This window comes from Penaeus monodon, chromosome 41 (assembly GCF_015228065.2).
Source record: "Penaeus monodon isolate SGIC_2016 chromosome 41, NSTDA_Pmon_1, whole genome shotgun sequence".
Classification (NCBI taxonomy): domain Eukaryota; kingdom Metazoa; phylum Arthropoda; class Malacostraca; order Decapoda; family Penaeidae; genus Penaeus; species Penaeus monodon.
In genome coordinates, this window is record NC_051426.1 from 7,212,297 (window position 1) to 7,227,296 (window position 15,000).

Genomic DNA, 15,000 nt, shown 5'->3' on the forward strand with positions numbered 1-15,000 from the left:
CTCCCTCCCTCCCTCCATCCACCCATCCTCCTTACTCCTTCCATCCCTCCTTCCTCTCCCCCTCCCCCTTCTCTCTCTCTCCTTCCTCCCCCCCCCCCTTCCTCCTTCCCTCTCTCCCTCCTTACCTGCCGAAGACGTCTCCTTGGTCTCCGTCAGAAGCTCTCCTCCTCCAGACAGCCTCCGGGACCCACGGCGGACGACCCTCCTGACGACGCTCTTGCTGGTCCTCTGGCCGCCCTTCACCTCCTCCTCCGTCTCGTGGCTGAACCTCTGGCCCTCCTGGAAGCGAAAGGGTTAAGGGTGGTTAATGCTGTGTGTCTGTGCTTCTCTTTTCTTTCTTTCTTTCTTTTTCTCTTTCTCTCTTTCTTTGTCTGTTTCTGTCTTCCTCTTTCTCTGTCTTTTTCTCTTTCTCCTCCTCTTTCGCCTTCTCTTTCTCTTTCTCTTTCTCTTTCTCTTCTGTCATTTTCTCTTTCTTTTTTCTCTTTCTCTTTCTCTTCTTCTTTCTCTCTCCCTCTAACCCCTGACCCCTGATTCCTCATCCCATCCCCCCCTCTCTCTTTCTCTAATACTCTGCCCGCCTCTATCTACTTATCTACCTATATCTCTGTCTACATCGACATCTACATCCAACTCCAATTTCTCTCAAGATGAAGCACCGTTATCCATCTTTACCTATATCTACACCAATGTACACATCTATATCCGTATTTAAATCGATATCTATATCTATATCTACATCCGTTTTCTCTCAAGACGAAGTGCCATTTTGATGAGTGTCCCCTGCACCTTCGTTTCAGCAACCCACTCTCCCATACACTATCCACTTCTATCCACCTTTATCTATATCTCTATCTATATATACATCTATATCCATATCTAAATCTATTTTATCTATATTTCAAATAATATACACTTCTATATCCATATCTAAATCTATATCTATATCTATATTCGTTTTCTCTCAAGACGACGCACCTTTTTCATGAGTTTCCCTTGCACCTTCGTCCCAGCGGCCCACTCCTCCAGCTGCTTCGAGGCGTCCATCTTAAAGGTCTTCTCCTTTTTGTTCCTCCCGCTGCTTGTCCTCGCAATCTGGCGTGTCTGAAGAATAAAAGGGGTCGTTTTACTACGTCCTTCGTTCTGGTTTAGGGTTCTGGTTGACGTTATGGTTGTAGTTGGTGTGGGTCTTGGTAGGTGGGTTGTTATGGTGCTGTGTCGGGAAAATATACAATGGCAAGAAACCGTATACTTCATTATCTTTAATTATCATCCTGTTAATTGACTGATTATTATTGATAACCTATCAGTTACCAGTTATCATCACTAACCTGTTTATTGTCAACCATCATCATGAACCTATTCATTATCGATTAATAATCATCAAATTGTCAATTCTCATTTAATCATTATCAGAATTCTTCAGTATTGATTAATCCTTATCAGATATCAGTTACATCAGTTAATCCTGTCAATTATTAATCAATAACCAGATAAATATCATTCATTATCTGTCAAACTGTCTTTAATCATCAGCAAGCTATCAAATGCATCTCCTCATTAATTATAAATAAAAAGAGAAAAATACTACTAACATGCCTTTTTTTTTTTTTTTTTTTTTTTGCCGTTATTTATCTTTATATCAAATAGTTCTAAGTATTCGTTCTTTTATTTCTTCTTTCGTGTATCTTTGTATTTAACTTGTATTTTTGAATTTGTTGTGTTTCACCTATTACTTTACATTTACTATCTTGTGTTAGTATCTTTACAATGTTTACTTTTATCTCTCTCTACCTTTTCGAAGGACCCGAGCCTCGCCCTTCTGACGGTGGTCTTGGTCTTGGTCCAGCCCGACGGATCCTGCACGATCGACTCGCTCTTGAGGTCAGCCGGGTCGTCCTCGGAGTCCTTCCTCTCCTTCTTGGCCGTGGTCCTCGAAGTCGCCCCAGCTTCTTCGGGTCGGCTTCGCTTCAGGCTCGAGTTCCTCCGCACAAGCTTCGTGGTCTTGGGCCTGCTGGAGGAGCCGCTCGACGAAGACGACTTCGGCAGGCCCTTCGGCGCAGGCGAGCTCTCCTTCGAGGCCCGGCCTGGGGTGTGGGTCGCGCCGTCCTTGTTCGTTCTCCTTTCGCGGCCCTTGGGTTTGGTCTCCCTCGCGGGCGACGGCTCCTTCGATTCGGGCTCGACGCTGGAGCCTCGGGTCGGGTCGTTGCGGCTGAACACGTCGTCGTCGTCGTCGTCGTCGTCGTGGGTCGCGTCGGAAGAGGGTCGTCGCGTCGTAAGGTCTTTGCGGTACTTGAGCGTGATGTCGTTGAGCTCGTCTGAGAAGGACAGGTTCGGCTTGAACTGGAAGTCCCTCGGCTCTTCGTCCGTGCTCGTTCTCGGGGCCACGTCCCTCGTCAGGATGGAGGAGAGGGACACAGGGCCGCTGCTGTCCCTGTCAGGAGTCGACCTCTCGGATAACTCGCGAGACCTCAGGGATGTGCGATCCTTCGAGTACCTTGTGAATGTGGATGAAGGCCCTGGGGAAGAGGATGCTTTGTCGTCGTAACTTTTTGTTGTCTTGTTCTCTGTTTTCTGCAAATCATTTGTACTAATTCTTGAGCGCAAGGATTTCCTCTCGGCCGAAAACCTTTTTGATATTTGATCTTCCTTTTTCTCAGGCGACGATAAATTAGTTTCTGTTCTACTAGTCTTTCTATTAATGGCCTTTGTCTCTTCTGACACAGTGTGGGTATGTAAATTTTGTGAAGTGAAAGTGTCTGTTTTTTGTTCTCTCTTTGTGTTTGAGTTCTTAGATGTAGACACTCTTTGTGGATCTACACCTGTTGTCATAGCCTTCAGTGTTACTGATGGCTTCCCAAAGGTGAAAGGTTTATATGATGTGGGACGCCAAGAACTATTAGCATTATTCTTTGCACTTACTTTTTTGTCTTCTTCCCTTCTCTCCTCGCTCCTCTCTCTTAATCTAAAAGAAGATCTATAGGAAGAAGGTGAGAAATTGCTACTCGTCCTTCCTTCTTCCATAACTTTGTTGGCTTTGGCGTCAGTACATCTCACGGGGCTCGGACTTGGTGCAATGTTCTCTTTTTGGTCCTCGCCACACAAAGGGTCCGATCTTCTCCCGGACAACCTAAGCACTGAATCGGATGCTCTCGAAACTACCGCAGAAGCTCTAGGAACTGACTCTGACGCTCTTGAGACAGACTCTGGTGTTCTTGAGTCTGAGGCTCTTAAAACGGATTCTGGAGCTTTCAAATCCGAGTCTGCAGTCCTCAAGGTTGTTTCTGTGGCAGATGTAAATGTTTCTGCAGTTCTTAGCACTGCCTCAGAAGCCCTTAAAACAGACTCTGGGGCTTTTAAGGCCAACTCAGGGGATCTTAAGACAGGTTCCGAGGCCTTACCAACTGACTCTGGAGTATTTAAAACTGAAGATCTCAAAGATGACTCAGGAATCACATCGAGTTTAGGAACTTGGTCGAGAGAGTCCTTCTTGATGACCCGCTCGGGAGTGGCTCTGGGCGAGGTGAGGGGGGTAGAGGTTCTCGAGGACGAGCGTGAGGACTGATCGCCTAAGATGGAGGAGAGACTCACTGGTCCCCGGCGGTATGAAGAATCAGACTGAAGGGTGTCCCTCAAAGAGGATCTGAGAGAGCTGGGGGTGTCAGGAAGGGAAGGACTGAGCTTGGCAGAGGAAGTGGGAACATCCGAGGCCACAACAGAGGGTTTGCTTAAGATCACGCTAGCTGGTTTATTCGGCACTGCAGGCTTGATAGGAGACAGCGGACTGGATGGCACAGGATGAGAGGAGAGATACGAAGATGTGAATTTAGGTTTATTAGGAGTGGAGGTGAGGGGGTCAGCACTCAAGCCCTTTGAGGAGGACTTTCTGGCTGGGGGAGTGGGAGCAGGAGACGAGGAAGCTGGAGGGTCAAGAGAAGCAGAATCTTTCAGTTCAGCACTAGGAACGTCTTTTATATCCAATTGTCTGTCATGCGTTTTCCTTGGACTCGGAGGTGGCTGAAGGTGATTCTCGCTGCTCATCTGGTCCTTGTCTTCTAAGACCGAGAGGTGATCGGAAGAAATGGTGTTGAGCATCCTGTTGAGCCATTCCTTCCTCTTCTGGGGATCCTTTATACTGGATCTTCCTTCGCTCCTCCTTCTCTCGTAGCTAAAGGAATTTGAGCCGTCACTCACCTCTCCATTTGCGTCATACTCTTCCCTTTGTGACTTTAGTTCTTTCACCCTTCCTTCCTTTGAAGGTGGATTCGTTCTGGATTTCTCTTCTAAGTCGACTGATGCCGAAGCCTTTCTTGGTGACTTGGGGGTGTGAGCTGCGTCTTTGTGTCTCGCCTTCACTTCAGGATTTCTAGATGGTGACTGTGAAACTCTGCTGGGTCTTGTTGAGGATTCTCTGTCCCTGCTCCTGCTTGTGGATTCTAAAGATGAGTCTTTTGTAGAAGTTTTCCTGTATCTGGAGGATGGTGAACTAGAGGCGTGTCTATGATGACCATTCATATTCACTGACTCTCTGTTATTTTCTGACACAGACTTGTGAGGAGAAGCATCCCTCCTTCCTTCAGCCAACCTTGATCTGGAGTTGTCCCTCCGTGAAACGCGTGGACTCTTGTGAGAGGATGGAGTGCCCTTAGCTGCATCCTTCCGACTTAACCGCTGGGGAGGCGTCACCTCCTGAGGGATTGGCTGTTTCACGGGTGAGAGTAACTTTCTGACTATATAAGGAGATTTCATAGGAACTGTGGTGTCTTTCACTGCTTCGTTGTTTAATTCATAGCTTGAGTTTTCCGATGTCACTTTGCGGAAAACAATGTCATCCTTCCCATCAACTGTGCCATTAATGTCAGTTTTCTTGTCCTTACTAAACATAGACATGAAACTCCCATGCATTTTGACTAACTCCTTGATTTTTGTTGAAACTGGTTTCATTGACAGGTTCTTGTTTATGCGATTCCTTTCCTCATCTTCAAGCCTCTGTCGCTGCAGTGCTTCCCATTCCATCAAACTGCTTCTTCTCCTTTCATCTTCCTTCGCTGACCTACGTTTTCGTGGCTCTTCATCATCCACAACTTCTACAGTTACTTGCTGAACCTTCATCTTTGAGGAACTTCCATCGTGAACTTTGTCCTCTGACCTTCGCCTCTCACTGCTGTTGGAAAGGTTCTGGGTCACAAGCTTCATCCAGGAAGGCTTCGCTGGAATTTCTGGAGACTTCGAGCTCACCGTTTTCTCATTCTGAATATTTATCTTGATGTTTCTGGACTTGCTTGATGAGCCTTCAGCTGCAGGGGAGACGCTGGTGTTGCTCTTCTCAATGTTCTTTCTCACATCATTAGGATTCGTCACTATTGTGAAAACTCTCCTGCCGTCACTCCTATGAATGTTCTTCTCCTGCACTTTGCGAGAAACCTCCTCCTCCCTCTCCTCCTCTTCTCCCACCTCCTCTTTCTCCACCTCCACCTCCTCACGAACACTTGCTGGAATTATGGAAGGACCTTCGAAGTCTGCAAGGACTGTCTCTGGTCGTGTGGTCTGAGTGGGACTGAAGGTGAAGCTGAAGACCTTCGCTGGAGACTTCGCTCCCTGGATCTCCATTGTGTGCTGTGAGACGAAGGTGCCGGAAGACTGGACCTCCTTGTCGGCGCCTGAAGATCTTCGTTCTTTGGGGGCCTGGGCGGGGGAGTCACCCTGCTCACCCGGGGCGGGAGAGGAGGCGGTTGGGGCGTCTGGGGAAATGAGGTAAATTGGTAAAGTATGGAGATGGAAATGAAAAGGAATAATATAGAGATGGATATTTCGGTACATCATGCCAGTACTCAGTGAAGCTTTGATGCACATACAACAAACCTCATTTCCTGTGTTGAAGAACGGACACAACCAAATCTCAGATAAACAAATAAATGGACTGGGATAAAGGAATAAAGGCTCAATAACAATCTGTTTGTACTTCCTCTGTGTATAAATGAATAAAAGATCTTTGGCATGATATTAGATGCCAGAAAAGCAAGCATAGCTCTTGGACTTTCAAATGATCAAAAGTATTTAAATAAGACGCAGCCTGAAAAGTTAAAGTTACTTCGTGATTGTAAAAGCTTGTTGTAACAGTCTTTAGAAAGTATGAAAGCAATATTACAGAGCAGAAAAGAAAAGAAAAAGTCTACATCATCAGCATATGATATTTATTCATACGTATTCTTCAAATCATTTTTTTTATCACTAAAAGCTTATTTACATCCATTTTGTTTTTGAAAAAGAAAAGACGAAGGAAATGTTGCAATCTTACTTCCACTAACTTACTGACTTCTGTACAGTACTGCATCACAGATTACTTTTAGTCATAGTCATAGCCTTTAGGTTTAATTTCTTTCCCTTGTCTTTTCCATTTCCATTTCAATAAATGCCTGGAAGTACACTGTCTTAGGTACTTCTCAAGCAAGCTACTCAAACAAAATAAAAGAATATAAAACAGAGTTCCACGACCACCATGTATTTACAAACCTATTACCCCATGCAGAGAAACATCACATCCTTACCTGGAAAGCTCTTGTATGATGACAGTGACGTTAGATGATAGGAAGCGATGTAAGTTTTATGTGGTGTGTTTTTTTGTGTTGTTAGTCCTTGCTGAGATCCTATATTTATTACTTCCCTTGGGGGGACTTCCTCGCTCTTGTGACTTTCCTTTCCTAGGTCGACTTCTTCCTCAACTGGGGGTGTAAGGACAGCAGGCACTGAAGCCTCAGGGGAATGAGGATCCAAACTTTTTTGGGTCGAATCTTGGACATCGGAAGCATGGTCGTTTGGTGATGGTTCCGACACAGCGTTCTTTTCATTTGTGATTTCGTTGACTGTTTCTGAAATCCGATCCTTTCTTTGGCTGCAGTCTTCTTGCAGAGAAGTGGAAAGGTGGTCCTCCTGGTCCGGTCTTGAGACTAACGACGACTCAGAAGAGACTTGGACGGATTCGTGTAGCTCTGCAATTGTCAATATCAAGTTCGGTAAAACCTCAATAGGCGACCGTTTCGTGAGGTTCGGTTGCTAAAGTGACGTCCAGACTCACAAGTCTTCTTAGCAATGTCATTACATGGTTCCTTTCCTAAACCAAACAGATTATGGCATAACATGTCTCACGCCTTTTGTTTCATGCTAACATGCACTTAAGGTTGATATGTTCAACTTCGCAGGGAGAAAAATCTACCCCAATGTGCCACAGTAACATGATTCATCACATCATCATCACTGGTAGGTTTAAGTGGATGAGGTCCTACTAGCGTGAGATCTTATACTGACTACATATAGGATTATTTATAGCATTCCTCAGACTTTCCATTTGCCACTTCCCTTATTAAAATCTTTCAGAGATATAGCACACTGCCAAGCCTTTTCACTTCCACTAGTAAATGTGTTTTCGTATTTTCACTTAGGAAACACCATTTTTGCAGTTTTAAAAGCAATGCAGTCTTTCATACCCTCTATTCCTTTCTCTTTCACAATCTCTTTCTCTTTGTTAGAATCTATGTTATGGATACAACACATGCTTACATGTTAAGCATTCTTACATGCATTTTCCATACTCACACATAGTGTTCAAGTAGTTTACTTGTCACAAATTCATCACAAATAATGTTCCTTTCTCACAATGTCCTCATACAAAATCATGTTAATAACAGATTCTCTCCCTGACCTTCATTACCATATGTACGTTAAAGAAAAATGGCCTACATGTATTTGATCACCAAAATGTCTATATGGGTAGGGAGTAGGGAGGGTAGACAGGTCGGCAAAGGAGATGGGCCTTAGACCTCTTGGCCTGTGTTCCCTTTATGTACAAGAAAGGCCATACAAGGTTTTTGTTTTAGGGAATCCCTATTTTAAGGCAACGTCCGGAGCATGTGAAGCTGATCCCCGAAGGAGACATGTAAGGGTTTACACACTAGAGGAACATCCTCTATTGGCAGGGACGGCAGGGTGAGGCTGTAGCACTAGTGAAGGCAGGCAGGACCAGGACGGTTAGTAAGGCGGGTTAGCAGGGCTGAGCGTACCAGTGCTGAAACAGATTGGAACATCTGTTATGCTGAGTTACATTGGGAAAGATCCAGTGATTTGTCCCATAGCTTTGTTACAAGAACAGCTACGAGCACGGTGCTTGTTTGTAATGTTATTCTCTTGTTATTTGTTAGATTCTTGTGTTATGAGTCTGAATTTTGAGGGTATTGCTGTAGACTCAGTCTGTGTTAGCATAGTTACATAAAGCTTTGTTATAATAAAATGTCTGACATTAGTTTCACATACCAAAAATCATATATACATGGCATTCATGACTAACATGACTTTCTTACAAAAGTATGTTTAAATGGCCATTCACTCTAAAAACAAAAACATTTTCAAACATTTTACAGACACAAACTAAACACTAAAGTTCACATAAACACATATGAATAGCTGCATGTGCCTATAAATTTAAGAAGTGAACTATCATATATACATACACACACTCGCAAAGATAAGCGCACTTACAAGTATACACATACGAATATACAAACACACACACACAAAAAAAATGCAAACATTACATGCACACACAAACACATATCTATCAAGAAATATTAATAATGCTTGCCCAACCCACCTGTTGCACTGAAGCTTCTTCCAGTCCTGCAGGAACCCCAAGATGAAGCAGGAGGATCTGAGACCCTATGGAGGACTTCCCTTAATCTCGTGTCTCTTTTTCCCTCCATCTGCTCCTCCTTCTCTTCCTTTTCGCACCTTTTAAAGTCTCTCTCTCTCTTTGATTCGGCTCTGCTTCTGTCTCTTCTTGCCTTGCCATTCTCTAAGACTTGGATACTGTTCCTGCTAGTCGACCTTCTTCTCACTTCTTCCTTTTTCTCTTCTCTTCTCCCCAACTCTTCCTCCTCTTCTTCCCCTGTGCGATAATGACCCACAGCTCTTCCTCCTTCTCCTCCTCCTCCTCCTCCTGTGTCTGAGAGAGATTCCTGGCTGGAGGCTGAAGAGGAACCGTGGCTGTCACCGCCCCTTGACCCTCTCCTGATGCCTCTTTGTCCTTGCGAGGCCCTGCAGGGGACATCCCCCATGTCCTCAGCATGTGTGTCAGCTGTACCATGTGACCGCCTGTATTGCAACTGCTCAAGGTGGAAGCGAAGCGTGTGGTCGTTAGTGAGTGATGGTTGTTCGCGCTTGTTAGATGAGACATGCCGGAGTTTAACATTAAAGAAGCTGCCATTAGTTGCCATTGTTGGTGCTGTTGTGGTGGTTAGGTTATCATGTAACTGTTTATTGTGAAAGTTATTGAAATTGTTATTACTGCTGTTGTTATTCATCAGATCTATTGGATGTTGGCTATGGTGGTCTCTATTGGGCTTGTGGTGTGACCCGGAGTGTCGGGTGTGACCAGTGTCCAAGCTCGCCTCCGCTCCCTTACCTACAGAGTCCCAGTCAAACGACGCGCTCTTCCGGTGCTCTACCTTTTGGAGCCACTCGCATTTCTCTTCCCGCTTCAGCTCGTGCAGAACGTTCTCCACCGACCTCCTCTTCAGGATGCTCTTGGGCTTCGGTCGATGGTCGTCAACGGTCACAACTTCTGGGACTACTTCTGTCTTCCTTAAGCTTTCCTCCAGGAATCGCATTAGCTCACTTGCATCTTCTTTGCCTGTGGGGATTGGGAAATCATACTCCTCGACATTTTGGTTGAGCTGTTCAGCTGTCATTTTGGTGGGATCTGGACCAGCAATGGACTCAAACTTGGAGCTGTTCTGGTTAACTTTGGCTTCTGGTGCCGGGAACAGATTCAATGGCGTATCCCCAAAGCGCATCACTGGCCGCGTCCCTGAAGCTGAACTCGAATGGTTCTGGGTCTTCTGGCTTGGCTGGGATTTCATGTGATCTCCAAACCTCATTTCCTTTGATTTTTCTGGCGAAGGAGGCTCCTGCAGCGTCTCCTTTACCTGAATCTCCCCAAACCGCATCTCTTTTTGTTTTCCTCCAGTGTTCTTGGAAGACTTGCTCTGAACACCACCCCAGTCGTGTTTCAAGTCCCCAAAGCGAACTTCATCTTTCTGTGACTTCCGCGTGCGATATCTGCGGCTGGAATCTGCTGTTTCTGAAGCATCCACAGAAGATGCATCAAATGAGACCCTTGGCCTTTCTGCCGAAGGTTCCCGGGAACGTTCTGTGTTGTGTTCTATCATTCTGGAAGAATCCTTAATCCCAAGATCCTCGTTCACTCTAGCAGAAGCTTCCACTGCCAGTTCTTCACCGATCCGTGACGTTTCCTCCCTCAGATCATCCAGAGCATCCAAACCACCACGACTCCAGGCAGAAGATGACTCCGTGACATGGGAGCTCACAGAATTAAAGTCTGTGGTGCTTGTGAGTGTCACATTCAAGGCCTCAAGCTTCTTCCTGGCTCGAGCAACCCACTCTGGCTCCTTGCTGGCGGTGGTTGAGGCTCGATCCGATAGATCCTCTACCTGCCTGGTGGATCGAAGGCTCCGGCGCTCCTTCGCCAGGCGGATCCAGTTGGGCTTCTCTTCAGCCTCCAGCGTGATGTGACCTGCGGACAGACTAAGCTTCTTTCTTCTGGGAGGCGGAACAGGCCGAGCAGAAGCTTCTGGCGGATCCAACTGCTCTACTGAGGCGAGAGATTCCTTTTCACAGTGTTCCGACTCTTTCCGAGGAGAAATGAATGAACAATCTGCTTCTGGAGGATCTTTCACATCCGCTATTCTGTTGGGTACGTTTTGCTCAGTTTTTCCTGCTTTCTTGATTTTTTTATCCCTTTTAGAATTTCTAAGTGATGAAGCACTTTCTTGGCACGACAAACGACTACCTTCTTTGTTAGAACCTTGAACAGAATCCACAGACTTGCTGACAGACCTAGACTTTGTTTCTCTCACTTCTTGCTGGGCAGTTTTGAGAGAATCCCACGACTGAGTCCACTGCCAGAGATCTGGACGTTCAAAAGCATACGTCTTGGGCCGTTCTTGTACTTCCTTGCATTCGCCACTACCACACTCTGTGTTGTCTCTTTCTCTCCTGATGACTTTCGGTTCCTCCTTGGTTTTAGGAATTCCTGCACAGGATGACTCGCCACTTTCTGTGAGATTTGTTGCACCAAATAGGTAGCTGCGGACTCCCTCTTTCTCCTTTTCGAGCGTCGGACTGGACTGGACTTTGAACAATGGGGATTCACTTCGAAAGTCGTCGTCCTGGTCCAGTGAGCTCATAGACTTGGACCTCACCGAGTTCTGGCTGAGGTGGACAGACGACCCGTGGCTTCCTGAGGAATCCTTACGCTCTCGTCCCTCGGAGAGACTTCTAAGCTGCTCTCTGATCTGTTCTCTCAGAGCTTTCCTCTCGCGTCTTTCCTGCTGGATCTGCCTCTTCTCGATCGTCCTCCTGACGTTGAAGGCGCTGGCTCTGGAAGGACGGTTCTCAGAGTCACTTTGGCGCACATACATACGCGACGTGCTGTCTCGCCGTGATGGGTCCGGTTGGCTTACGATTGATACATTTATCCCGCCATCAAAGTCAGGGTCGATGTGGATGGGGATGACCCTCGAGTTGGAAGCGGCCTCGTCCTTCCCTCCCAAGCGCAGCGAGCGTCGGGTCTGGAGGTCCCTGATCCACAGAGGCGTCGAGTCCTCGGGGGTGAGGCTGGTCGCCGACTTGCTCTTCTTCTCGTTGATGGTGATGACCGTCCGCCGGTTGACGAGGCCGGAGTCAGCTATGCTTTCTCTGTCGCTGATGACAACGTCGGCCTCGGAGGAGGATCGGTTGTCTTCGCCTTCTCGTCCAAGGGTGACGCTGGCAGATTCGAGGAAGGATGAGTCTCGCTCTTCACTCCACCGCCTGAGCTGTTGCTTGTGGTCGTGTGTGGCTTCACTCTCACTCGGAGGCCGTGAGCCGCTGATGTCGCTTGAGGATCTCCTCTTCGCCGCGAGCCTTGTCACCTCCTCTTTTATTCTCCTGTAGGATTCCTCAGCCTCGGAGGAAAAGTGATTGAGCAGAGGGTTCGATCCTCCTACAAGAGCACCTGACCTTCGGTGACGACTCTCGAAGAGCCTCCTTCTGATCTCGCTTCTGTGGTCAACGCTGCTGCAGCAGCTTCCTTCCCACGCTCTATCCTCCTCTGCCTTGGCGCTCGAGGGCGTAGGAACCTCGTTCTTCTCCTCTGAAAAGCTCGGCCTTGCCTCGCTCTTTCTGCTCGCACTCGGGGGATCGTCCTCGATTCGGGACTTCTTCCGTGCGTCCTCTTCTTCCTTGCTACTGTTTTCGAGCTGTACCTCGATATTCACCACCCTGGGCACCACCAGGTCCTCCTCCACTTCCTGCTGGTCAAGAAGCAGATGGAGACTGTCAGCCGAGGACCTCCTTGAGCTGCGAGATCCCCTGGAGGGCGGACGTCGATGACTGAGGGCCCCGCTGCGTCCTACCGATGCCTTGCCCTTCTGGTACGAGTGGTCGAGTCTCGTGAGCGCCACCTGCGGAGGGAGAGCGATCAGCGCGGGCAGGATGGGAGCGTTGGGGAGGGAGGGAGGGAGGAAGGGAGGGAGGGGAGGGAAAGAAGCTGCTAGACCTTGAGGGAAGGAGGGTGAAAAGCATGAGGACCGAAAGAGAAGGAGAGAAGCAGGGAGTGAAAGAAGGAGACAGGGAGAGAAGGAGGAAGGGAGGGAAGCCGGGAACCCGTGGGGGAAGGAGGGAGGGAAGAAGGAAGGGGAAGGACAATGGGGAAGTGTTTTGCATTGAGTTGCAACACAGAGAGAGAAGGGAATGAGGAAAACAAAGGAGATTGGGGAGAGAAAGCGATAAAGAGAGAGAGAGAGAAATAAATAGAGACAAACAGACAGATAGACAAAGGAACACAGAAAAGAAGGAGAAAAAGAGAGAAGGAACAGACAGGCGATAAGATAAAACACAAGATAAAATAAACACAAGAAAACAAACCCGTGCGTAAATCATGTCCAGTTATTTTATCGTTGCAAAACTGTGCAAGATACGACATGGTGACCTTCTCTGACCTCTGCGAATGACCTTTTTCCAGCTAGTTTAGTATTCTCTGTGAATTTGTGTTTACTAACGTTTCATTATCTCCCGAACTAATTGCATATCTTTACGTTGTTTATATTTAGGTAGACTAGTACCTACAGTCTTTTGATAATCTCTCTCTTTCTCTGTCTCTCTCTAACTCTATCTATCTCTTTATCTCTCTCTCTCTCCTTCTCTCTCTCTCTCTGTCTATCTATCTATCTATCCATCTCTTCTCTCTCTTTCTTTCTCTCTCTCGCTCTCTTCTCTCTTCTCTCTTCTCTCTTTCTCTTTCTATCTCTTCTTCTTCTTCTTCTCTCTCTATTTCTCTTTCTCTCTCTTTTCTCTCTTCTCTCTCTCTCTCTCTACTCCTCTCTCTTCTCTCTCTCTCTCTTATCTCCCTCCCTCTCTCCCTCCCTCCTTCCCTCCCTCCCTCCCCCCACCTTCTCTCTCTCTCAATCTTGCTCTCTCTCTCTCTTGCTCTCTCTCTCTCTCTCTCTCTCTCTATATATATATATATATATATATATATATATATATATATATATTTATATATATATATATATATATATATATCTTTCTCTCTCTCTCTCTCTCTCTCTCTCTCTCTCTCTCTCTCCTCTCTCTCTCCTCTCTCTCTCTCTCTCTCTCTCTCTCTCTCTCTCTCTCTCTTCTCTCTCTCTCTCTCTCTCTCTCTCTCTCTCTCTCTCTCTCTCTCTCTCTCTCTCTCTCTCTCTCTCTCTCTCTCTCTCTCTCTCTCCTCTCTCTCTCTCTCTCTCTCTCTCTCTCTCTCTCTCTCTCTCTCTCACACACACACACACATTACCTTCACCCTCCCCCACAGTCACGTCTTCTCCCTCCCTTCCCCCCCTCACCCCACCCCTCCCTCCCCCTCACTGTTGTGGCGAGAAGGAATGCGCGAAGGAGGGGTGAGGGAGGGAGGGGGGAGAGGGGGGAGGGGAAAGGGAGGAAGGAAGGAGAGGGGGAAGGAAGGAGGGAGTAGAGGGGGGGGAGGGGGAGGGAGAGAAAGGACAAAGGAAACGCTCTAGAAAAAAAGAAGAAAAAAAAACTCTAAAACTCTCACGGGAAGATCATAAGAGCGAATTTCCTGTACATTCCCTTGTTAGGTGTTACCTTGCGCACACTTACACACGCGCACATGTACACACGCGCACACGTACACACGCGCACACGTACACACGCCTACACCTACACATGCACAGGCAGTACACACGCGCACACTTACACACGCGGACACGTACACATGCATAGGCAGTACACACGCGCACAGTTACTCATGTACACGCATGAACAAGTGTTCGGCCGTACAAATATATACATACTTACATACATAAATGCATACATATATACATATATACAAACATACATACATACATACACATACATACATACAAATACATACACACGCATATATAATATACAACACTACACACACACACACACACACACACACACACACCACACACACACACACACACACACACACACACACACACACACACACAAACAATCGCGCATCTTCAATCACATACAAAAAATCAGCCTCAAAAGCAATCTCAAACCGAAAACAAACAAACAAACCCAAACACGTACACACAATCACAGACGCGCACACAGACGCACATAATGGCAGCTCTGCAAAACGCCCATCTCACACGCCCGCACCTGTGGAATGTGAACTTCCCAGGCGCCCTTCCTCGTCGCTCTTTCGCGCTCTCTCTCTCTCTCTCTTTCTTGGTCTCTCTCTCTCTCTCTCTCTCTCTCTCTCTCTCTCTCTCTCTCTCTCTCTCTCTCTCTCTCTCTCTCTCTCTCTCTCTCTCTCTCTCTCTCTCTCTCTCTCTCTCTCTCTCTCTCTCTCTCTCTCTCTCCTATGAAAATAAACAGACAGAACACAGAAAAATATCACGAAGATAACATGCAACA

General features: G+C 46.8%; 1 protein-coding gene across 3 annotated transcripts in view; it reads right to left on the bottom strand.

Annotated features, from left to right (window-relative positions):
• LOC119598600 (serine/arginine repetitive matrix protein 2-like) overlaps nucleotides 1-15,000 on the bottom strand; it is an 82,247-nt gene that overhangs the window by 4,971 nt on the left and 62,276 nt on the right. The window contains exons 5-9 of one of the 3 annotated variants that reach the window (XM_037948266.1): nucleotides 8,642-12,512; nucleotides 6,546-6,986; nucleotides 1,792-5,738; nucleotides 976-1,101; nucleotides 126-279 (exon numbers count right to left, since the gene is read on the bottom strand). In XM_037948266.1, coding sequence (XP_037804194.1) covers nucleotides 126-279; nucleotides 976-1,101; nucleotides 1,792-5,738; nucleotides 6,546-6,986; nucleotides 8,642-12,512 — 8,539 coding nt within the window. The remainder of the gene's footprint in view (nucleotides 1-125; nucleotides 280-975; nucleotides 1,102-1,791; nucleotides 5,739-6,545; nucleotides 6,987-8,641; nucleotides 12,513-15,000) is intronic. The other 2 variants (XM_037948267.1, XM_037948268.1) reach the window with 2 other exon arrangements.